At 40.9% G+C, this 24,502-nt stretch overlaps 1 protein-coding gene and 1 pseudogene across 3 annotated transcripts; both read right to left on the bottom strand.

Annotated features, from left to right (window-relative positions):
* Nucleotides 1-47: 47 nt before the first annotated feature.
* On the bottom strand, nt 48-11,417 carry dyrk1ab (dual-specificity tyrosine-(Y)-phosphorylation regulated kinase 1A, b). 3 transcript variants are annotated; one of them, XM_087794872.1, is made up of 12 exons: nt 10,589-11,417; nt 9,036-9,106; nt 7,492-7,688; nt 7,227-7,319; nt 6,964-7,152; nt 6,729-6,876; nt 6,344-6,630; nt 6,095-6,241; nt 5,369-5,509; nt 4,227-4,530; nt 3,812-3,936; nt 48-3,694 (listed from the first exon to the last, which is right to left on the bottom strand). In XM_087794872.1, the coding sequence occupies exons 2-12, from the start codon at nt 9,064-9,066 to the stop codon at nt 3,107-3,109; spliced, it is 2,250 nt and encodes a 749-aa protein (XP_087650998.1). In that variant the 5' UTR covers nt 9,067-9,106; nt 10,589-11,417; the 3' UTR covers nt 48-3,106. The 3 variants fall into 3 exon arrangements, with proteins under 3 accessions (XP_087650998.1, XP_087650999.1, XP_087651000.1); XM_087794873.1 differs by lacking the exon at nt 9,036-9,106 and having other exon boundaries at nt 10,589-11,410; XM_087794874.1 differs by lacking the exons at nt 9,036-9,106; nt 10,589-11,417 and adding an exon at nt 9,874-9,936.
* Nucleotides 11,418-23,428: 12,011 nt separating this feature from the next.
* Nucleotides 23,429-24,289, bottom strand: LOC148076077 (uncharacterized; annotated as a pseudogene).
* Nucleotides 24,290-24,502: the final 213 nt, after the last annotated feature.

The raw sequence follows: 24,502 nt of genomic DNA, 5'->3' as shown, positions 1-24,502 counted from the left end.
GTGAACGTTTGTGTAGTTATTTTGTACAATAAAGACACAAAGAGCAATTCAATTAACTTCTTTTTATATATCATACATAAGACTGTCTTAATATAATACAAAGGGCATTGTCATAAACACAGCAAAGTCTTGACTAGATCTTACAATCTGTGGATACATGGACTTATCCTTTCCCCCATGCTGTTCAATTCTATAGTGCATGTTGCATGTACAAAAAAGTGAAAAATGTGAAATAAAAAAAAGGAAAATAATCCAAATTAAATAAAAACAACTAAAAAAATCCACTTCTGATTGGTGTTTAGATATGTCATCGAGTGTTTGTGTAAAACCCACAAACTCAACAGGCGTATGAAAATGGAAACTTTTTTTCAACCATGTGCTTCTCATATAACCGAAAACTAAGGTTTGTGATGTACATGCACTTACAATATACCCTGTGAAAATTATTAAGGTTTGAAGATCTAGCTTTCCCTGTTTGATTCAAACCCTACCTCATAGTGTTGTCCTGATGTAGTCAAGTACCTTTGCCTAAAGGCAAGGTTTTGCCACTAAGAAAACAGGAGTTCCTGCCCACTGAATGGTCACCAAATTGACAAACATAATCGACAGCAGGAGCAAGGTAGTGAGTTCTATACTTCCTTTATTAAAAAAATATAAATATATACATAAATTCTATTTCAACTATTAAAAAGGGGCTGCATTTCATGACAACTGCTCTAAATAAGAGGTCAATCAGCATGATCTGAAATAGGCGCACACTTACGAGTCACTGCAGTCAATTTTTTTTTCCATTTTTCAGTCTTTATTTTTGGAATGTTTAGTACCAGTGTAGGAGCCAGTAAGAAAAAAAAAAACACTGGCTGTATATAGATATAGATATATTTTTTAAAGTATCTCAAATTCTGTGGGGGGAGGGAATATGAAAAATGATTGCGAATTTGCAAATAACCTTGACATCCAGATAAAACCCCAATCTCAATATAGGTAGCTTTACATTTAGGTCTGTGATATTACCAAGCAGGATTTCCTTAGGATAGATTCTCCGTTAAAAGACGTGACAACAGGATGACTTGTGGCCTGCCCTCAATTTGACAGGTGGCTGTGGGCAGGTGGTTCTCTCTGATTTCAAAGCTGGTAAACAAAAGAAAGGGAAAAACCTCAAAATACAAAAACAAAAAAAAATGGTGTTTCATAAATGTTTTAAGGACATGCATGTCTGTTTGGACAAAGTATGTGACTGTGGCATGAAGAATAAACTTCCCCTCGAGTAGGACAATAATGGCAATCTGCTCTTCCAAATCAGAACAATACTATTCAACGAAACAGTTTGCCACATTTATACTTATCCTGGCAGGAAAATGAAAAAGTCTTTCTTCACAGCAGAGACTTGCCAAATTGACCAAATGGTGTATGAAAGGCAGCAAAACCCTTTGAAATAGTGTAATGTGGGGGCAAAAAAATTAAACAAAAAAAAAAGAAAAAGAAAAGAAAAAGAACCAACACAGTAATAGAACACATTAGTCTCCTTTTTAAACCATCAGTTTCTATCCTGCTACTCCGGAGCCTGCAGAGTAACTACCAAATTCTCTAACATACCAAAAGTTTCAAAAGACTCCCAAAATAAACTACCAATTAATATGGAAACAATTTGGTAAAACAAATCTGGCCAGGATACATGATAGCCAACGGTCTCAACAACGGTCTCCAGTTTTGCTAAGGAATATATTGCAGCTGTTTGTATTGACGTTTAAAATAAGATCTTAATAAACTTTACGTCAAAGTGGTGAACTGCTACATTATTGGTTACAGACACCTATATGCTATAAAACAACTGCTTTGGTATAAAAACATATCCAAAGGGAAAATAAATTCTTGTAAAATTCACAGCATAATTTGAGGAGAAAAAAGGCAGTCACTTAACTTTTTTTTTTCTTCTGTTTCCATGTTTTGAATGGAGAGAGTTGTGCAGGTGGTTCTGATTAACAACATGCATTAAGGGGGAAACAAAACAAAAACAGAAAAGGGTAAACTCTGGAATAGTTTTTTCCACTGCAAAATCCTTAACCAGTGAACAAGGTTTTTAAGGAAGTAATGTTTAGGAGGTTGTCGTGTACAATAAGACCCTGTTATGTGGGGCCCTGCTGAAGAAAACTGTGGAGAAAGGCCTCAAATTACCATTCTTATTTACCTTTTCTAAAATGTTTTGATTTCCTTAAAGAATTAAGGGCTGTCTAGAGAGAAAAATAGAGGAAAGCCATCTTAATTCAAATGATAATGTCCAGCTCCATCCCGTTCCAAGTCCATGAGTCATAAGGCCAAAGGGTTATCTAGAACCAGCCGCTGACCGTCTTCCTCTCGGTGGGCTGGATCACGTACGTCTCCGAAGCCCGTCGCTGCTCTCGTCTGTGCCGGGCCCATTTGCAGCGTGAAGGGCTACTGGGCCCGTTGGCCTGTGGGTGAGGGGTGGTGCCTCCCCCTCTTCTTTGACCCAACGGTGTCAGTATCCACCTGCAGGGTCTTTTCTCCACGCGGCCAGCACACGCCCCTAGGGACTTCACTGTCATGTGTTCCCCTATAACAGAGTTACACAACACTGACCAACAACAAGAAATATCACCGCTAACACTTCCCCTTTTTGTCGAGCTACAGGATTTACAAGCAGCTTTATGCAAAATTTCACTAGAAAGGGCAAAATAATTCAGAACCAGTGGAACTGTAAGGTCAGGCAGTCCAAAGAAGAGGATGCCAAGCATTTCACCAACAGCTACCTGTAAGACACCTTCAAACTTTTCTCTGAAATGCACCTCAGAAGATTTTGCCACATAATACCATATGGTGATTACATGAATCTGGTGAAATGGTCATATGGATGTCTCAGTCTCACTATGGTTATCCCGCATTATTATTTTGTGCCTAATGGTTGCAAAAGAAAAATGGATGAAAATTACATTTTTTTTTTTTAAACAAAAGGTTTTTCTCTGTGGTAGCGGTTCAGTGATATCTCCCTTCTGACGTGAGCAGCTTTTATTCTCAACACACCTTGTAGTAAAAAACACCACCTTAAAAATGACGCACAGGGGGAACACACAGCCAAATGTCAGTGCAGTCACGAGCTGGCCATCGAACTCTGCTGCACACACACTCCAGTCATTGGAGACTCCTCCCGGTCCATGCCCTGCCTCATGCCCAGATGGCCCTCCCCTAGATAGTGGGCCGGCCCAGTGTTCGTGCCCATGGAGAAAGCAGGGTGTGCTGCCATACCAGTCTCCTGCCGTGGGTTCGAAAAGGCACCTAGCCCCATGCTCAGCCCACCATTCTGACCAAAGTCAAGTGCTCCTGCGGGCAAATGGCGGAGCTGGTAGGCCTGGTTGCCATGGTTCCCAGTGGAAGAGGACGATGTTGAGGAAGAGGAGGCAGAGGAAGACAGGGAGGTCATAGACAGATGGCCATGAACCACCTCCATGGAGTCCTGTGTCGAGGAGCTGTGTGTTGGGGAAGTGTAGTGGCGTGGGCGAGGCCTAGTGGCCATCATCTGCCCATGGTGGTGATGCGTATGCGAGTGAGGATGCAGGGCCTTAGGGTGTTGAGGGGGGACATGAAATGTGGTCTCCTGGACTGGATGCGTCTCTCCAGCGACCGACTCTGGTCCAACTCCGCCTCCCCACACCAGTGGGGGTGGGTAAGGCTGCCGTGTCTGTTAATGGCGAGAGGAAACAAGCATTAGTTAGCTTATAATCTACCCAATTAGTTATCCACACAATTTCTCAATTTTTTTTTTATCAAAAACAACTTCAAATGAAGTCATTCGGACCTGTGGGCAGAGACTGTCACCATCAATGGCAGGCAGGGCAGTCCCAAAGTGTCCTCCACTATGCAAGTGGTGATGGGTCGGGTCAGATCTTGCTCTTCCACTTGTACTCGTCCCAGAAGACCCTCCTGAAGGGTAAAGACAAGTACATGTTGTAGAAATGCACTGCAAAATAGCTAATGTATTGCTTAAGAAGAGGTTACACGCAATAGAATATGCAACTACAGCACCTTGAAATCTGATAGTGAATAAGACTTTTTAAATCTAAGTAAAATAAAGATGTGAAAGATCAATTGAAGAGTGGAATAGTGTAGATCTTGACACATCACAATTTAAAGATACTGCAATTAAGAGCTTGTTTATTTTATATATACAAGCTCGTGCACTCGTGCATTGCTACATTCCAGGAGGAAAATACCTGAACTAGAGGAGGTGCTGGATGTGGTTCCTGAAGACTGGGACTGCTCTAATGCGGGACTTGTTGACACACTGCTGCTCGTATTGGTTCCTTCGTCCGCAGTCTTCTTAAAGAAGCTGTGCTGCAGGGCATAGTAGGGCTGGATGCGGCTCTTCGGGTCGTAGTCCAGCATCCGGAGGATAAGGTCCTTAAACTTCAAGTAGTCAGCAACAGCATGGCCAGATTCACCGGCACGCCGGCCACCTGGACCCCCTGTCTCCACACCTAAGATGGAGTGGAGCTTCCGTGAAGCTGGAGGCTTATACTGTGGAAAAAAATGTAGTAGACTTAAGTTGCTGCTAGGGCTGGGTAAAAAAAGACAAATAATATCAACTTAGATAGATGGATGGATAAACCTTATGCAAAATATTCTTTCTATTACATTTTTTTAATTTTTATTTCAGACCATTAGATCAATGATTTGAACTTGATTACGCAGTTGCATATATGCCAGGTTGGGTTCAAGCTCAAGATCCTGCATAACATACACGCACCATGGCTGACGCATATACAACTCACATGACAACATGAACATGGGAAACATTACGTTTTATTAGAAATAGGGAGTGGCTATGAAGTATTACAATATGACATAATTTTTTCTAAAGAATCAGACTGTCACCAAGTGAGAACACAGTCAGGGGTACTTGAGTTTTATGTTGTAGTTATTTTTTTATTATTACAATCATAAACAATTTATTATACACTGAAACTTTTTGTTTTTTATTTATTTATTTTACAAATAAATCACCCCAGTTCACAGTTGTAACATGGGTTCTACATATGTGCATGAAAACTATAGCAAAAGCCTGTTGAGGGCAGAGCAGGAATGAAGTAGAACTGTCGTTTAAAATGTGGTAAAAAAGAAAGGAAATTAAAGCAAGTAAATTGTAGCACAGTAACCTTATTTTCATTATTCAAGAGCAGATTCTGAACCTAATCAAATTTGATCGATTCAGAACATTATTAATCGAAATAGAATCAGTTTAGGAAACTACCAATGATACCGAGCCCTAGTTGAGGCTTGCTTGTGAGTTTTATCAACAAGTTGCTTCTGATAACTATGGTATCAGGCTGAGAAAATAAAATCATAGTCTGCTTACCCTTTTGCCATCTTTGGTCTTTTTGACACTCCATGTACCATCTGAAAGCTTCTCAAAGAACTTTCTGGCTTTTGGGGCTAGGTCCATTATATGATTCGGTGGGATACCAAGAACTTCTACTATTTTGTTCATTTGGTCAACCTGTGGAGAAACATAGAATTATTTAAATTATAAACTGAATTTATTCAAATAAACTTTGATTGATAGTTAGTAAATTAAAATTGTATTTTCTTTAGGTTATTAAGATAAAATTAAAAAAATAATTTCAGTGGCAAACTTTTATTTATCAAAGGCAAGAGTTATCAATCAGAATGGTTGTTCCTTTAATATGAATTGACAAAAATGTACACAGACTGTAAAGAACACTTGAATGACATTTAACGCATACACAAATCTAAATTAACAAGACTTTTGATGTCAAGTCTGAATTTCGAAGAGTGTTTAAGCTGCAAATGTCTTTTAACATAGCTTATACTGAACCAAAATTAGCTGAACTAGACCAGAGTATGAGATGCACAACTAGGGCATTCATTTTACATTTGGGGGGAAATCTTACATTAAACCGTGTTCTCTATGCATTTACAATATTTCTGAAGTACTATCTTTAAACCAATAGATACAGTAAGTGATGATTTCCATTCAGTGCAACTCCAGGGAAAGTTTTGTCATTTATTTTGTCCTGATGAAAACTAAAAAAAATATACCACTCAAACAGTCCTCTCCTACCTCATTTGCTCCACTGAAGAGAGGCTCTCCAGTGTGCATCTCTACCAAGATGCAACCCAAGGACCACATGTCAATGGCCAGATCGTAGGGCATCCCCAGGAGAACTTCTGGAGAGCGATAGAAGCGACTCTGGATGTATTGGTATATCTAAAAAAAACAAAACAAGGAAAATCAAGACAACAAAAAAAAGAAAAATCGTACAAAATGAGTGAAATCAGGTTTTGCACAAATGTATTTTTTCTTTCTTACCCTCTGTCCCAGTTGGCAAGAGCTGCCAAAGTCCACAATTTTGATGGCACTCCTCTTTGGGTTACAGAGGAGGATGTTCTCAGGCTTCAGGTCACAGTGGATGATGCTTAGCTCAGGTGTGGCCAGAAAGAGCAGCGCTGTACATAGCTGCTGAGCAAACTTCCGGGTGAGGTTAAGGGACACACCACGGAAATTGGTGTTTCGTAGCAGGTCGTATAAGTTGTATGAAAGCATCTCAAACACAAGGCAGAGGTGGTTCCGAAACATGAAGTGACGCTTTAAATGAACTGCAAAGAAAGACCAAAAAAGACATTTGTAATTACAATTTTTTTTTTTTTAATATTTTACCCGACCCACGGTCAGGCACTTTTTACAATTGACTTACCAATGTAGTATTTCATTTCCGTATCATGTTTGTTCATGAGCTCCAGGAGTCGCACTTCAATCTGGGCTTGATTGAGGAAAGCTTTCTTGTTCTTGATGATCTTAATCGCAACCCATTCTTGCTCTGCACGATCATACGCCTTGACAACCTAGAGGGGTGAAAAGTAAATTAGAATGTGCAAAGTTTTTGTTGGTCCAATCCAAAAATACAAGATTCTAGTTATACAAGCACACACCTGCCCAAACGATCCCTTTCCTATCAAGGAATCAATCTCATATCGGTCCATCCACTTCTCCCCATTTTTGACGATGTAGTCATAGTTATCATCATCGTAGCCATCATTGAAAACTTTCCTCTCCTTCTTGTGACTGGAGTCCTCACCCTGGCCCTGTTGGTGCCGCCGCTTCTTTTTTGCATAATACACCTGCAGGTATATGACCAAATGAAGTCACCATCACATAAAGGTAAACAATATATGGGGGCTAAAATAATACAGACCTCATTGATGTGTTTGTATGTTTTGATCAGGTCAATGGAGAGCTTCCTCAGGGGAGCTGAAGTTGGGTCACGAAAGCACTGGGGCATGTGCCTCTGTAGTTTCAAAAATAAAAGAAAGGGGAAAAATAGACATTTTACATGACATTGAGAGATAGATCGTTACCCATCAAAGAGAGTGCAATGGCAATAAAACAGAATGTACATGATTTGTCATAAACTTTACATTTTTAATGTGTTTTTTTTGTGTCAAAACATGCTTAAGTACCTGATTGGCAGTGAGCTGTGGCGTCTGGTCGCTGTACGGTAAGACCGTAACAGATTGGTCAGTGCTTGGCTGGTGGCGGTCACTGTACTGCTGGTGCGTATGGGGCATTGGAGCAGCCATCTGAAGACCAGCAGTGTGTAAAGAAAAAGAGGGCGCAAGCCGGACGGACGAAGGTTTGCATGCTGAAGTCTCTCCTCCTGGAAGAAATGAATACTATGTTAAGTTATAATATTCCCCAAAGTGATATACAACTATGCATAAACGCATCAGTGTTGAAAACATTTGTCTTGATGCGTTATAATAATTAAAATACTATACAACATATTATAAAGAATTTTAAACTGCTTATACAATGTCCAGACTTTAAATAAAAAGACAAAGGCTCCTTAGATTTAATATTGATGAAGATAAGAAGTATGATGTTAACAACATTATATTGAACATATAATTTTAAATTACAAATAAATTTCTTTATTAAAATGTGTTATTAAAACAAATTTATCTAAATAAATAGGTGGAGATTTGTTACCAATAACATTTAATGTTATATAGAAATAGCATTTTTACAAATACAGCATGTTTATGTTTTTATACCATAAAACTAAAATATACAAAAATGTATTAAATTATCACATAAACAATGTAAAATAAGTGTATTTGTCAACCTTTGTGAAGAATAAGGAGGCAAGAAGGAGGATTGACAGTGGAAAGGGGAGGAAATACAGCACTTCCACACTGTACAGTGAATCATCCTTCATTTTCAGCCAGAAGGATTAAAAAAATATTAAATAGCATGTTCAGCTATCAGCATTTCTCTCCAGACAACACAATTCACCAGTGCTACACAGTAACCACTATTCAGAATCCCAGCAACAGCACCTAATTAGCATAGCCTATCACCACAGAGATACAGCGTGATTTGGCAAGCCCATCAATGCACAGACCAATCACAACGCAGTATGCAAATAGCCTACTTTTGTTGCCAGGGCAGAGCTGCTCCCATTTTCCAATGAGAAAACAAGAAATAAACAAGAAATAAAATTGAACTTTGGCACACTTAGACAGGCTTTCAACACAAGAGCCTGATAGCAAAATAGCTGCACAGCCCAAAACCTGCACTCCATCCGAGAGCGTTAGAAAGCTGACCCAGCTTTAGAAAGGGGAAAAATACACATCCACTGACAGGAATAAGAGTAACTGTAAGATGATAGAGCTCAGGCCTATACTGCAGCTACGCTGATAAAAATGTAAAAAACATATTCCATAATATTGAAAATAAAATGTTGATGCTGTAGTTGAATTTTAATCTGATAAATTTGGTTTCCACATAAAACAGTGACGTTTCATTCTGCTTGTCTATGGCCTAAGAAAATATATTTTCCCATTGAAATTCCACAAGAAACCATAGATAATGAATCTATCCTTTATACCCTAAATAAGAAAACAAGTGCTTTGTTAGCCAGAGTGTAAAGATAGTGATAGAGAAGAATGTTGATCTTGAGATCAGGGTGTTAGTTTCTCAAGTCTACATATAAAATGCGAACCTGGATGCATCTTCTCCTGTAAAATTATCATATCATCCTGGAAGGAGAGTCCAGCAGCAAAACACAATCCACTACAAAAGAAAATAAATATATTAAACAAGAAAAAACAAAAGAATTATACCGTTATTAGGTTTTGATAGTAAACCTTAATTGTGGAGAGGAGGGAGCCTATAGTGTCCAAAAACTTTTAAAAAGTTCCATGTATGGTAACAGGTATAATACATGAGTAAGTTCATTGCAAGTTGATGTTTTAATAAGAACAGTTTCAAATTCAAGGTATTGTGTGTAAAGTACTAAACCAACTATAGGGATTGGCAAGTTAGTGTTTTGCTTCCAGTCATTTAACTTAAACTTTTTAAAGACCACATATCATACTTAAAAATAACCAAGTCAGGTGAGATAATAATTAAAGCATTTTGCATTAGGCCTACTTTACAACAACATTAACTCTTAAAGTGTATCTATCTATCCATCTATCAGTCAGGTCACTGGGTACTTTAAACTAACATGCAACAACATTTCTGATGTATTAATAAAATCAGTCGTTAAGTGCAGCCTTTTAAATTGACCAGTATTTGATGTTCGTTTTCAGTACCGATATATGAACAGTTCCTCTCCTGATTTTAGCCGTCGCGGAAAAATGGGCCTGTTTTTGTTGTAAATATAACAGCGAGTAGCTTGATATTAACCACAGTCAAACATCGTTACATTTTTTTTATTATTAGTACAGCAAAATGATTTAATAAAAAAGGGGCTCTTGATAAAAAATATCAATCGACAACCATTAAAGGCTAACATTGATCTATAAAGAAGGTGTCCGGGCTTGGTCTGTACTTACAGATGGTTGGGTAGATCTCGTCATGGTTGGAATTTAGAAAGCATATTTCAGTGATAATTTAGGTCCTTTTACTGCTTACATGTTGTCGATAAAGAATCCGATCCCTCGCGTAAATGACAAATCGGGCTCGCGTGACCGTTAACTGCCTAACTAGTCGTCGTTACCCTCAAACTGCGGGGCATGCAGGCAGGCGAATGGATCTCTCACCAATCCAACGTTAGCCAGTGACGCTGTGATCAGCCAGCGGGTTGTGGGGCCCTGGATTCAGCTGGTTCGTCAACAAGGCAGCGTTAACCACTGGGTTAGGCAAATAAACCCACCCGTTTTAACAAGGGCGGCTTATTAAACCACAATTATATATAGTAGTCAGTAAGTCGTATATAACCTAAATGTAACCCCGTTTCTAAATTCGTTACTTAAACCCCTACAATGACAGTGCCTAATATTGCAGGGTTAGCCGTAACATCATGACTCTTCATCAAAGACAAACACGATTCGGACATAAATACGTGTTTTATAAACGGAGTGACAAGTGATCTCTGCACACATTTAAATATGACCCACTGACTGGGTGCAAACGTTAACACCACGGCACCGCCATAAAAACGTTAGCTAGCCGCCATACCGCCAGCGCAACTTTAACTTTGCCTGCCACCTTTGTTCGTCGAGTAAATATGTTTAAAAGGAGACAGACCATGGTTGTAACATCACTCACCTCTAATGGCACGATCTTCATTTAAAGTCCAATAACCAGTATGATGAGGAAACGTATCCAGCTTGAGATTCTCCTCCCTGCACGGTTAGCGAGGAATCCAAACGTTAGATCCGCTCCCTGTCCGCAGACCGGACCGGCAAACTCTAAAATTCGCCAGTAAGATTTAATGTCCTTTTCATCCCGTATGTACTGAGGAAGAGCAACTTGGACCGACGTTACTATTCGCTGACGACTAGCAACATGCTAACTAGCAAGCATAACTTACTAGCTAACCTTAGCAACGAACGCGGCTATCATTAGCTACCTGTTAGCCCGAAGCTAACCGCTAAATAAACGGAACACTAAATTCAGATTTTTAAGCAGTCTCTGGAAATTCTGCGTCGACCAATTCGATGTGTGCGACAGCACCGCAGTAATCCGGGTGTTAAGGACGCGAAATAGAAATCGTGTCCTCTGGTAATTTTGGTGAAGAATTTTGTGTCAATTTTCACAAAATGGCGCGCGGTCGGTCCAAACCTGCGCAGTGAACCGGCCCGGCGGACCAGAGAATCGGATAACTGTTCTGTTAGACCGTCGGCCTTTCAATCTTCTTCATCCGATCCACTGGACGTGTTTCGCTATCCAAAAACGACAAGTGTATATCCACTGACAGCATTATTCCGGCGGGAAGGTAGAACATTTGAAAAGGACTGTGAGCTGGGGGGAAAAACCCTCCTGACAAAATGGCGATGCTCTAGCTTGTTGCCATGGTAACTGTCAATCAAAAAAAAAAAAAAAAAAACCCGGATGTAGCAATGACGAATAAAAAAATCCAAGCGGCCACATTTACAGGACACGCACAACTTTCGCCTTCATCACCATCAAGCATCATCATGTGTTCCTACATTCACCTTACACAACTTTTAAGTTCAAAGCGCAATATTATACATCACAAAAGACGAACGCAAATATAAACATTAGCAGCCAAGGACCCCGCTGGACAGCGAGTACAATGCAATACCTATCCTGCACGTAATACACGAAATTACTTTGATAATCTTTGAGATCAAATATGAGTCTCTCACAAATCCAGTCAAATCAATGTTAACCTTGACACAGCTCTTTTGAGTTAAAATGATTAATGAGCATAGCTGCAATTTTAAAACGCCAAACTTGAGATTGTTGATTTAATTATTTACAATTGTCTCAGATTATGAAATATTATTTTGAATCCCATAACAAGAAGAGAATAGATTAAAAAAAGTGCTAATAATGCAAATATTTTAGTTCTTGTTCCACCAAAGAGTTATATTTAACTGCTTAACGTGATAGAGAGAAAGAGAGACTTTCACTCATGGGACCTGTCTGACTTTATCTTCAACCTACACACAATATACACACAATATACACACAATATACACAAGTAGATACACACCACCCTCTAACACAAAAAAACAAAAATGATATACAGAAATATGTTGTATATGAACGTATTCATTTCCATTTAAAGACGGTGTGAAAACCCAACTCTCCTGACTTACTCACATATTTAGAAATGTTGAAGTCTTTCTCTTAATATGTTATTGTATTATGTTTATAGCTTGATGTTTGATGTTGCACAATGGACCAAAGCAAATTTCAAATTAGTTGACTCTCTCCACTAATAATGGCAATAAATAAATCTGATTCTGATTAAAACGATGCAGTAAGTCCCTCATCATGACAATGTTTTGAAGTTATTATTTTATAACGTTTTCCTCCGTCTGAAATCTCGACCAACAATAGGTTACGAGATTGAAGTCAATTATGCCATAATAATGGGCTTCACTCCTAGCCCAGCCAGCTGTTTGGAGGGGGAGACTTCAGGGATAGAGGACACATGGTGACAAACCCAGATACTTTGCCACAGCAGACTTGATTAGGTTGTGGTAAACAAGATTTAATCTCAAGAAACTAGACCCACATATTTATTTATTTCATTCTACTGGCATCCTGAAATTATTCTCTGTCATTATCCCAGATCATGAGGCTATGTGAATGTATTTGTTAATTAAGGTACACAAAACAAGAATGCAGAGTTAAGCTGTTCTTTGAGTCAGCAGGTACAAGTTAGTCAGGTCCCGTGAGTGAATGTCACCAGCTGGACTTGTTGTGCATGCTACCAAAAAACTGTTAAGATATCAGGTAAACCGGTTTGATATGAGCGCCTGTTTCTATTTAAGTGGAAGGCAGTAAAACTGTAGAGCACAGTTCACTGAAACATTTTATTTAAAGTAATTTATCACAATTGCAGATGAAAAGATGCTAATAACATAAAACACATTTGTCCTTCAAAGAATTGTAAAGAGTAATGAATAAGTTAGTTATGCATTTTAGTTTAAAGTTTGTTTAACTTTCACAATTTCAGAAAAAACAAAACAATACCTAGTTAATACTTGATATAATATATGTCAATAATTAGTAAAAACAAAAATAATAATTTAAGCAACCTTGTAACTACTACTAATTCTGAAAAGTACCATACTTAATAATAAAATCAACAAAGAAAAATGTTTAAATTCGTTATTTTTAAGACCTGTGTAGTCAGGGTGACTTCCAGGTTAAACATTAAGGTCTCAATGTATTTGAACATGGCCCACAATTATTTTTTTACAATGTGTCCTGTTAGTCTGCTGGTAAAAATAAGAGTTTGAGCCACCGTACCCCTTTAAATCACATTTTAATTCCTGATTATTAGTGGTCAGTTGTAGAAAGTTCTATAGATATTTTTATCATGAAAAGTCACAGAGCTGGAGGTAAAAAAAAATAGCCTTCAATAACATTTTATCTCCACACATCTGCTTGTCCAATGAATTAACAACAACTAAAGGCGCGCTTCCTGTCAATGGACCCCCAACTTCCTGACCACAGCAGAATGTGTCAACATCAAGTCCACTTTAACACTCATTTACTCACTGGAGTTCTACTCTACTCCAATATGTCTATTCGACAATTCTAAACAACATCTGAAGTATATTTGTTCTTGGGGTAATTGTATTAACAAAATATGATTTCCTTTGTCTATTTTATTAACAATTTACAAAGTCTACTTTTGAAGGTACTTACAAGATGAACCTTGTTGTTAAACTTGATAAAGAATTGTCCCTTGTTTTTTATGAATAAGAGGTTAAGTAGTTATACTAGAAGCAGGAGAAAGAGGCACCGTTGTAGTTCTTGTGGGTGGAGTAAAAAGTACAGTAGTCATTTTATTAGGTAGAGGAAGAGGTACAGTACTTATAGGAGGAGTAACAGGTTAACTAGTAGAACTTGTAGTTTTAGGAAGAGGTGCATTAGTAGTACTTGAACCTGAACCTTGAAGTACAAGTAGGTTCAGAAAGAGGTTCAGCAGTAGTACTAGTTGGTGGAGGAAGAAGTACAGTAGTAATACTGGTAGGTAGGTAAGATGTATGGTAGTAGTACTAGTAGGTCGAGGAAGAGGTGAAATAGTAGTACTAGTAGGTTAAAATAAGAAATACAGTAGTAGTACTTGTAAGTAGAAGAATAGGTATAGTAGTAGTACTAGTAGGTGGAGGAATACTAGCATTACTAGTAGGTGAACGAGTAGTAATTAAGTAAGCAAGTAATTTTTATTTGTATAGCGCTTTTCCAGACCAGGGTCACAAAGCGCTTAAACAATCAAAACAATATTCAATAAAGTATATACTTTTATCAAGATAAAACTGATAACACAACAGGAGTTCCAGAAAATCAAGGAAAAGCCTGAACAAATAAAAACGTCTTAAGATGTTTCTTGAAGGAGTCAGTAGACTCCATCAAGCGCAGAGAGAGAGGAAGATCGTTCCAAAGCTTAGGAGCAACAGCCTGGAAGGAGTAGGTAAACTAGTAGTACTATTAGGTTGAGGTACATGAACAACTAGTAATATCTGTACCTGAAATAACATATGTAGTAGTAGTAGTATTAGGAGGCAGAAGAAGAGGTAAACTGGTAATACTTGTAGTTTTAGGAAGAGGTACAGTAGTAATACTAGTAGGTGGAGGAAGTGGTACAGTTGTAATACTTGTATGTGTAGAAAGATGTACAATAGTGTTATAAGTAGGTGGATGGATAGGTAAAATAGTAGTACTTGTTGGTGGAGTAAGATGTACAGTAGTAGTACTAGTAGAAAGAGGAACAGTTGTAGTGCTAGTAGGAAGAAGAACAGTTGCAGTACTAGATAGATGAGGGATGGATGGGTGGATGGATGGATACTTGAAGCAGTGGAAGTTCTATTCTATTCTTATTATTATTCTGTTCTATTCTATGTTAGTCTTTGTATCCTTTGTCTTTGTTATTTTTCTTTGATCTATGTTCTTTATCTTTGGACTTCGATTGTATCATCTTGTTCTTTCCCTTTATTTCTCTTTGTTCTTGTTCTTATTTTATTTTTATGAATAATTGTTGTATTGCTAATTGTAAAAAAAACTATTTATATCAATAAAGTTCTACCTAACCTAACCTAAGTGGTATTGTGGAGTGTACAGTGTTGAGAGGACAAAATAAATATGGCTATATAGCCATATATATATATATATATAGCCATATTTATTTTGTCGATATCAAAACAAAGGTGCAAAATATTTTTAGATAGTATATATATATAGATATATATAGAGATATATGTATTTAATATACATTGAATATATAATATAATATATAATGTAGATCATGTTGATTTGAAAACGAAAATTTTGTACCACAAATGCCTTAGCAATTCACATAACGGCCACTAGATAGCAGTGTTGCTACGAGCATTGGCGAGCTAAAACATTGCCAGACATTGAAATTAGAAATCGTCATATTGGCCTTTTTCTGCGGAGCCCTACGGAGCTCCTAAGGGGATGTGGGAGAAAACTAGATCTTTTCAAACTTCTTGAGATGTAATTTAAACTTGTCGAGATCTTTCTTAACTTCTTGGGGTCTTTTAAAACTTCTCGAGATCTATTTTATCTTTCTTCAATGTCCTCTTAGGACCTCTGCAAAGCCCCTGGCAAACTTATTTGTTGACACAAAATACAAATCCTAGCCACAAAATGCTACAATCTTTCAATCTACTTATTCCCAATTACTACCCTAGATTGCATCTACCCTGCATAGTGTACAATACTCAAAGATTCCTGAAGTCTTTGTTCACAATTTCTATGAGGTCTTTTTAGAGATATTTACTTGGGCTCTCCAGGCTTCCTTGTTTAATTTGGTAAATGCATTTACTAAACACGATGTAATCTCACTTTATCTTACTTTATTGTAATCCATTTTTTTAGTCTCATTTCTTTAATAATGTGTATTTTAACGTTTTTATTCCGTACTGTCAACAGATGTGTCACGTTCCCCTTTCCGTGGACTTTTATCTTGTATAGCTGTTTCCGGTTCCTGCCCTCTTCTCTCTTTCCCTTAATAATAATAATAATAATTGATAGGTTTTGTATAGCGCTTTTTTGGAGGTCACTCAAAGACGCTTTACATTGCATAGAATATACATAAAAGAAAAGAAAAAACACGAAAACAAATTCAAAATAGAGTCAGGTATGGTATGGGTGGAGTCAGGGGTTGACTGTTGGCGAGCACGGCCCTTCCTCCGGCGCTCTGTGAGAACCACACAGCCACACCCGCACTGAACTGTCTCCGTTTTCTCTCGGACATTCGTCGTTGTTGAACTGAGATACATACTTGTGTCGCACTGTCACCATCTTGCGAAATCTTCTTGTATTGCACCCTGTTTTTTGTATTAAATTGTGTCGTTTGATTGTCACCTCAGCCGTTGTGGTTTTAGTATCTTCCGCACCTGGGTCTGGGTGAAGCAAATCATTACAGAACCTGTTGAACGCAGCGGAAGATGATAAAATTCAACAAGCTTTGGTCACCCATGGTTCTAGTATTGACACGCATGAAGTCACTGAGTCCCTTAAGAAGATGAATGTGGCTCTTGTGGCACTCGCTTTGGGTTCCTTCAGTCCTCCAGCACCCATGTTTGCCCGCGAATCTTCAATCCCTTCTCCTCAGTATTTTTCCGGTGAAACCGGGCAATGTGAACAGTTTTAACTACGGTGTAATTAAATGTTTGACCAACAACCTTACACTCACTCTTCTGATAATTTCAAGATTGCTTATGTTATTAATCTGCTCGGGGGAAAGGCTAGTCCTCGGGCTACTTCTGTATGGATATCTGGAGTTTTCTTCGGAGATGTGTCCGTTCCACAACTCTACAGCCGTTTCTAGTAAACTTTTAAAGCTGCGCCAGGGGTCTTCTTCCATTGCTCAGTTCAGCGTAGTTTCAAGTGGCGGCTTCAGAGTGTGGTAGGAAGGAACGTACTCTGAAGTCATTGTTCATCTTCAGCCTTAGTGATGACATTTGTGACCAACTCATGACCTGGGACGAGCCGGATATCCTAGATGACCTTATTTCTCTTGCGGTTTGTATTGACAATCGGCTTCGGGAGCGTAGACGCGAGGGTCGCTCTATACGTTTAAACCTTCTGAGTTTTTTCCTACCCTCTGACTCCCTTTCTGTACACAGAGATTCTGCGGACTCTGAGCCCATGCATGTCATTGGCACCCATCTTACTCCAGAGGAAAGAAGCCGCCACTTCAGTCGGCGTTTCTGTCTATATTATGGTCTCAGTGGCCACGTTATCTCCAAGTGTTCGACTTGTCCTAAGAGATCCCGGCCTTCGCCACAAACTATGGTGAGTCAGACTAACACTCATACTCTGCCTCCATGTCCTAATATCCCAGTCACCCTCCTTGTGAACTCTGTACACAAGTCTGTCCAGGTCCTTATAGATCTGGGTGCTGATGAAAGGTTTATCGATCGTATGTTTGCTGAGTCTCTGTCTATTCCTCTTTACTGCCCAGATGCCCCGCTTCCAGTGAGCGCTATTGACAGGAGGCCTCTCAAGGATGTAACCCACCAGACCGCTCCTCTTCTACTCATTGTCTTGGGTAACAACAGGGAGGCTTCTTTGCTATCTCGTCACCTTTATCTCCCATCGTGCAAGGTGTTTGGCTTCAATTACACAACTCTGAGATCCATTAGGTGTCCTCCTCCATCTCTGGGTGCAGTAATTACTGTCACTCTCACTGCCTTGGGTCCGCTGACCCCAAGATGGGGGAATCTAGTGCTAGTTCCTCCACTCCCGCAAAGTTAAAGCAGTTTCTTATCCCCCTCACTTTCCTTATGCACTATGGATCTGAGACCTGGTGCGCCACTTCTTTCTAGTTGCTTCTACAATGTCTCCCACCCGGACCAAGATGCCCATAGGACGTACATCTCTTAATTCCTTTGCCCAGGGTTGATTAGGCCTTCCTCCTCACCTCATGGGGCTGGTTTATTTTTTGTGGCTAAGAAAGAGACACTCTGGCCTTGTATAGATTACCGCGTCCTCAAAAAAATTGCGGTGCGTAACAATATCCCCTGCCCTTGATGGATCCTAACTTCAAGCCACTCAATCAAGCCACATTCACTAAGCTAGACCTACGCACCACCTCATGCGGGTACGTGAGGGTGATGAGTGGAAGACTGCTTTTTAGACACCACTCGGCCACTGAATATTTAGTTATGCCATTCGGGTTAACCAACACCCCTGGTGTATTCCAGGCTCTGATTAATGATGTACTGCTTGACATGCTGAATCTCTTTGTCTTTGTGTACTTAGATTATATACTGATTTTTTTTCTAAGTCTCTTGATGAACATCATGTCTGCCTGGTTCTCAAGTGACTACTTGAAAACACACTCTTTGTGGAGGCAAAGAAATGTGACTTTGGGGTGTCATCTGTTGGTTTTTGGGGTTTTATTTTCGTTGCGGTTGTTGCCTCAGACACTTGGCGCCGTCCTCTCCCAGAGGAACCCCAAGGAAGGAAAGGTTTATCCCTGCGCTTTCTTCTCACAGACGCCTAAAGAAACTACGACTCCCGCCAGGCCTGCTGGACGTTTTTTCTTCTCTCTCTCATACTGACCGGAACCAGGAACACTAAGCTAGAAGCCCTCTCCCATCCCAACTATGCAGATGATTTTATGACAAATCTAAAAAACATGCACACATTTAAAAAGTACGCACAGAAATTAAGATTTCAGCAATGGCAATAAATAAAAGTTCTGATTCTGATGTTTCTCTGAAAAACTTAAGGTGCGCTGCCTAGAACTTTTATATGCCAGTTGTGAAACTCTTGTGAATTTAATCTAGTGTAACAAATCTTGGAGAAATGAGGTATACCATTCTTCGGAATCATCTCTATGGTATTAAATGAAAACAGAAATAAAAAAGGAGAGATATTCTACTTTAAATTTTTTAGTTTGTCCATTTATCAAATGAAATTTCTGGGTCTTTCAAGTGGCTTGTGGTTGACCACCCCAAGGAGCCTCTGTATCAATTCAATTCAATTCAATTTTATTTAAAGTGTCTTAACATAACAAAGTTATCTCAAGACACTACACTTGGAATAAGACTACAGTTGATTAAGGAAAAATAGATCCCAGCAATTCAACAAAGAGCAAGAAACAAAACACTGTACAGTGAGCTGTACAGTGAGCAATGGCGAGGAAAAACTTCCTTTTAGAAGGCAGAAACCTCGAGCAGAACCAGACTCATTGTTGACGGCCTGCCGCTTTGACCGGCTGGGAGGAAGGATGGGGGGGTAGACAGATGCATAAGGAGAGGAGTGAGGGAGGATATAGTGAGAGAAAAGAGGAGAGTGTAGGAGAGTCCATGGGGGTGCTGGAGAGAACTCGGGATCTGATGACGTGGTGAAGATCCTGGATCAGCAGCAGCTCTGGAGGTGGATCCCTGGGGCTCCGGGAGAGAAATAAAAAGGTGTGGGTTTGGGACAAATGTATACAATACACAGGTATAAAGACTCCGGTGACGGGTGAAGATATATAGAGGGGAGGGGGGGGGGGGAGGTTGAAATAGCCAGGCCAGAGGGCACATACCTAGCACAGCAGGATCCAGACACGGGGGCCCAAGCCGCGGCAGGAACCCGTGGGAGACCAGGACCCGGCAGGCGAGATAACCACCAGAGCCAAGCCCGACCCCAAACACCAGCGAGAAGGCGGACCACCACCGGGGGCGCGAGAGGGCAAGCACAGGTGAGGACGACCGAGGAAGCAAAGAGGGGGAGGCACCAGGCGCAGGCACGGAGGCAGGGCGGGCCACGGAAGACCCCCAGACCGTCAGGCCGCCACCAAGTCCATAGCAGGGGACCGCGAGAGGACAAGCCAAGGAGATAGGGATCCACCACAGCAGCAGCAGCGGAGCCCCCCCAATACCCTGCGGACACGGCCAGTAGCCGGGCCGAGTGCCACCGCATGAGCCCAGGGGAACAATGGCCAGGCACCGGCTCAGGTCCTCCGGTGAGAGTCCCCCGGGTCACAGGGGGGCCACGGTTGTGCGGGCACGGCCCCCAATCTTCAAACTGTGGACCGTCCCCAACAGCCACAGCCCACCTCCCCCATGTCATGAGGGAAGTTTGGGGGGCCAGCAGTATTTCATGGGCGGTCCACGGTCTTTAAGGTGCAGAGGCCCCGCCCATCACACGTACTGACCCCCAGCCCCCGCCCCCACCCACCATGCAGCACCCAGGGGGACAGCATCACTTGCATGGGCGGTACATGGTCTCTACGGTAACATGGGTCCGCCCAATGCCTCTGCCGTCCCCCCAACATGGCCCCGCCCAGTGTGGCCCCCCCCACCCGGGAAGCCCCCGAAAGACCGACCAACCCGGCCATGAACCCCCAGGACCAAGGGTGACAAACTCCCCGACCACAACACATGCCACACAGGGCGGGTAGAGGACCACAGCCACCGCTGCAGCAGACACCCACCCCAAGACAGGCCCCCACAGCCCCCCACCACATACCAGGTGAAGCCATCGGGGCCGGATGGCCCTCCGGACTGAAGCCGGTAGTTTGTTCCACAGCAGAGGGGCTTGAAAACTGAAGGCCCTGGCTCCGAATCTACATTTAGAGATTTGTGGTATAACTAATAGATCAGAGTTTAAGGATCGTAAGGTCCTTGAGGGTTGGTAAGTTTGGATTAAATCTTTAATGTATGTTGGTGCTAGACCATGTAAGGCTTTATAGGTTAGGAGAAGGATTTTAAATTGTATTCTAAATTCTACAGGAAGCCAATGTAGGGAAGACAGTACAGGGGAGACGTGTTCGCGCCTCTTAGTCTTAGTCAGGACACGAGCTGCAGAGTTCTGAATGAGCTGAAGAGTTCTGAGAGATTTTTTAGAACATCCTGAGAGAAGAGAGTTATAATAGTCGAGCCTGGAGGTTACAAAAGCATGGATGAGCTTCTCAGCAGCATCTAAAGGAAGGAAGTGCCTGATTTTTTAAATGTTACGCAGGTGGAAGTAAGCAGTCCGTGAGATTTGTTTTATGTGTGAGTTAAATGATAAGTCCTCGTCAAAGCATACACCCAGATTCTTTACAGTGGTGCTAGTAGCAGGAGCAAGTCCATTTTGTAAAGCTAGATCATTAGTTAATGATTGTCTGAGATGTTGCGGACCAACTAGTAAAACCTCAGTCTTTTCCGAGTTCAGTAGGAGGAAGTTTTTGGTCATCCATGACTTGATATCTGTAATACAGGACTGTAGTTGTGTTAGCTGATTTCTTTCATCTGGCTTCATGGACAAGTAAAGTTGGGTGTCATCAGCATAACAGTGAAAGTTTATAGAGTGTCTTCTAATCAAGTCCCCTAGTGGGAGCATATAGATTGTGAATAGTATTGGACCAAGAACAGAACCTTGTGGGACACCATAGCTGACCTTAGTGTGTGTCGATGAGAGGTGGTTGACATGTACATAGTGCGTTCTATCCGACAGGTAAGATTTAAACCAGTTAAGAGCAGTTCCACGAATGCCTATATGGTTTTCTAGCCTCTGTAGAAGGATTTGGTGGTCGACAGTGTCAAATGCAGCAGGCGGTCTCTGTGCTGTGGTGTTCCCTAAAACCAGACTGAAACACCTCAAATTGATCATTGTCCTGGAGATAATCACAGAGCTGACTTGTTACCACTTTCTCCAGAAGTTTTGAAATGAATACTAGATTAGAGATAGGCCTATAGTTAGTGAGGACCTCTGGATCGAGAGTGGGTTTTTTAAGCAGAGGTTTAATTACTGCAACTTTAAAAATCTGAGGCACATAGCCTGATGTTATTGACAAGTTAATAATGTCAAGTATGAAAGTGCTAAGTAAGGGGAACAGTTCTTTAAGTAGCCATGTGGGAATAGGATCGAGAAGACATGTTGTGGACTTTGAGGAGGAAAAAACCTGGGACAGCTGTCGAGGACTCACTGGTAGAAAGGAGTCAAAATATGTATCAGTCATAGTGTCTGTGTCCGGTGAGGCTGCACTGGTTGTATTAGAAGAATCTAGGAGGTCTTGAATCTTTCCTCTAATAGTTACAATTTTTTCATTAAAAAAGTTCATGAAGTCACTGCTACTAAGATGAGAAGGGATGGACTGCTCAATGGACTGATGGCTCCGTGTCAGCCTGGCTACAGTACTGAATAAGAACTTGGGGTTATTCTTATTTGCTTCTATAAGTGATGAGTAGTAGCTGGCTCTGGCTTTCCGAAGAGATGCCTTGTATATTTTTAACTTTGCTGCCAGTCCTGGTAGAATTCATTATGTTTTGATGAACGCCATTTCTTCTCTAGTCGTCTAGAATCCTGTTTTAATTTACGCATTTCCTGAGTATACCAGGGAGCAAGACTACTTCTGTTAACAGTCTTTTGAGTTAGTGGTGCGATTAAGTCAAGCATATTGTGCAACGAGTCTGTAAAACTGCCCACAAAGTTATCAATGTCTGGGTGACTATGGGTAGAGTTTCTTGACACACTGAGGCTAGGCATTTTACTGAGCACAGAGGGAATTATTTCCATAAACTTGGTAACGACACTTTCAGACAGACATCTTTTGAGAGTGCTCCTGCTCTGTAGACTTGGCTCATTTAAAATGAAGTCAAAGGTTATTAATTGATAGTCAGAAAGAACTGAATTCTGAGGAGAGACAATAACATTTTTAATTTCAAGTCCGTATGCTAGGACAAGGTCTAATGTGTGCTTAAAGCAGTGAGTCGGTTCATGTACATACTGAGAGAAACCAAATGACTCCAGGATAGAGTTAAACCTGTTAGCTAAGCTATCATGGACCATATCAACATGGATGTTAAAGTCACCAACAATAATCACTTTATCTGATTTAAGCACCAGGCTGGTCAAGAACTCAGGGAACTCAGACAATAATTCAGAATAAGGTCCAGGGGGACGATAGACTCCAACAAAGAGAAGTGACTGACCTGATCTCAAGGTTGTATTAGATACGCTAAGTATAATACTTTCAAAAGAGTTGAAATCACATTGTGGTCTAGTAAAGGTTGACAGACATGAGTTGATGATGGCTGCGACTCCACCTCCTCGACCAGAGCGTCGAGGGGCGTTAAAGTTAGTGTGGCTGGGTGGTGTGGATTCATTTAAAGATACGTAATCATCTATAGACAGCCAAGTTTCGGTTAAGAATAATAAGTCAATGGTTTTATCTGATATAAGTTCATTAATTAGTGCAGCTTTTGAGGACAGGGATCGGATATTCAACAATCCACACTTAATTCTTCTGTCCTCTACAATGGTAGTATTTATTTGATTTAGATTTATTTGAATTAGATTTTCTTTAATAGCTCTTCTACCGACATTTTTACTTGGTTTTATTAAGCGGGTCAGATTGACCCTCTCTATGTGGTTAGAGGCGGGTGGCTGTTGTGGGAGAAGGGCAGAAGAGTGTGGAAGACCGCAGTTCTGCCTTCTGATCTGTGCTCTGAGTCACGTTACACTAAAACTCTCAACACTGCTAGACAAGAGAGATGCTCCTTCCAACGTGGGATGGATGCAGTCTCTCCTAAGCAGACCAGGTTTTCCCCAGAAGGTTTTCCAGTTGTTAACAAAGCTAACCCCATTTGCGGGGCACAACTCCGACAACCAGCGATTAAATGATGAATAGCGAGTAAACATATCATCATTGGCCATACTGGGAAGGGGTCCAGAGAACACTACGGAGTCCGACATTGTTCGTGCAAATGCACACACCGACTGAACGTTTACCTTGGTGACCTCCGAGCGACGTATTCGGATGTTGTTGCTGCCGACATGAATAATTATCTTACTGTATTTATGTTTAGCTTTAGCCAGCAGCTTTAAATTTGATTCAATGTCGCCCGCTCTGGCCCCAGGAATGCAGACTACTCTCGCTGGCTTCGCTAGTTTAAAGTTCCGAAGAATGGAATCGCCTATGAACAGAGCAGGTTCCTCGACAGGTGACTTGTCGAGTGGAGAAAATCAGTTCGAAACGTTAAGGGGTTGGTGGTGCTCCGTTGACTTTGGCCGGGAATTATTCCTCCCACGAACAGTCACCCACCGACCCTGGTTTCCCGGCTGCTCGGGAATTGCTGGAGGACTACCTGCTAGGCTATGTGGCTGTGCACTGTCTACCTGACACTGGCTAGCTAGCGGTTTAGCTTCGACAGCGCACAACCGGCTCTCTAGTTCAACGAGCTTCACCTCCAGTCTAGCTAACAGGCTACACTTTACACAACTAATGCTATCTCTAAAGGAGGTCGAAGCGTAACTAAACATCTGACACACCGAGCAGGAAAGAACAGAGGAGGGAGAGGGAGAGGGAGACATAGTGAGGGGAAAGTTTGACGAATGCGCTCACCGGGAAGTTTTTCAGACTTGTTCTCGGCCCGATTCGACTTCGGAGGATGTTGGTCCAAAAATAAATGTATCCAATGCTGCTGGGTAGAAGATGGCCTTCAACAAATTTAGTTTAGAGGGGTCTTTGGCAGCACTCAAGGACGCCGTATATGAAATGAAAACAGCCAACCATAAAATCAGAAT

This window comes from Callionymus lyra, chromosome 7 (genome assembly GCF_982586985.1).
Source record: "Callionymus lyra chromosome 7, fCalLyr1.hap1.1, whole genome shotgun sequence".
Classification (NCBI taxonomy): Eukaryota; Metazoa; Chordata; class Actinopteri; order Syngnathiformes; family Callionymidae; genus Callionymus; species Callionymus lyra.
The sequence above is the reverse complement of the archived record's forward strand: the minus strand, read 5'-3'. Positions and strand labels throughout refer to the sequence as shown.

Coding starts and splice junctions, on each gene's coding strand:
- dyrk1ab (XM_087794872.1), bottom strand. CDS start 9,066: ATGATAATTTTACAGGAGAAGATGCATCCAG. Junction 7,153..7,226: donor CATACAAACACATCAATGAG/GTCTGTATTATT, acceptor ATATACCTGCAG/GTGTATTATGCAAAAAAGAA. Junction 3,695..3,811: donor GTGACAGTCTCTGCCCACAG/GTCCGAATGACT, acceptor CGCCATTAACAG/ACACGGCAGCCTTACCCACC.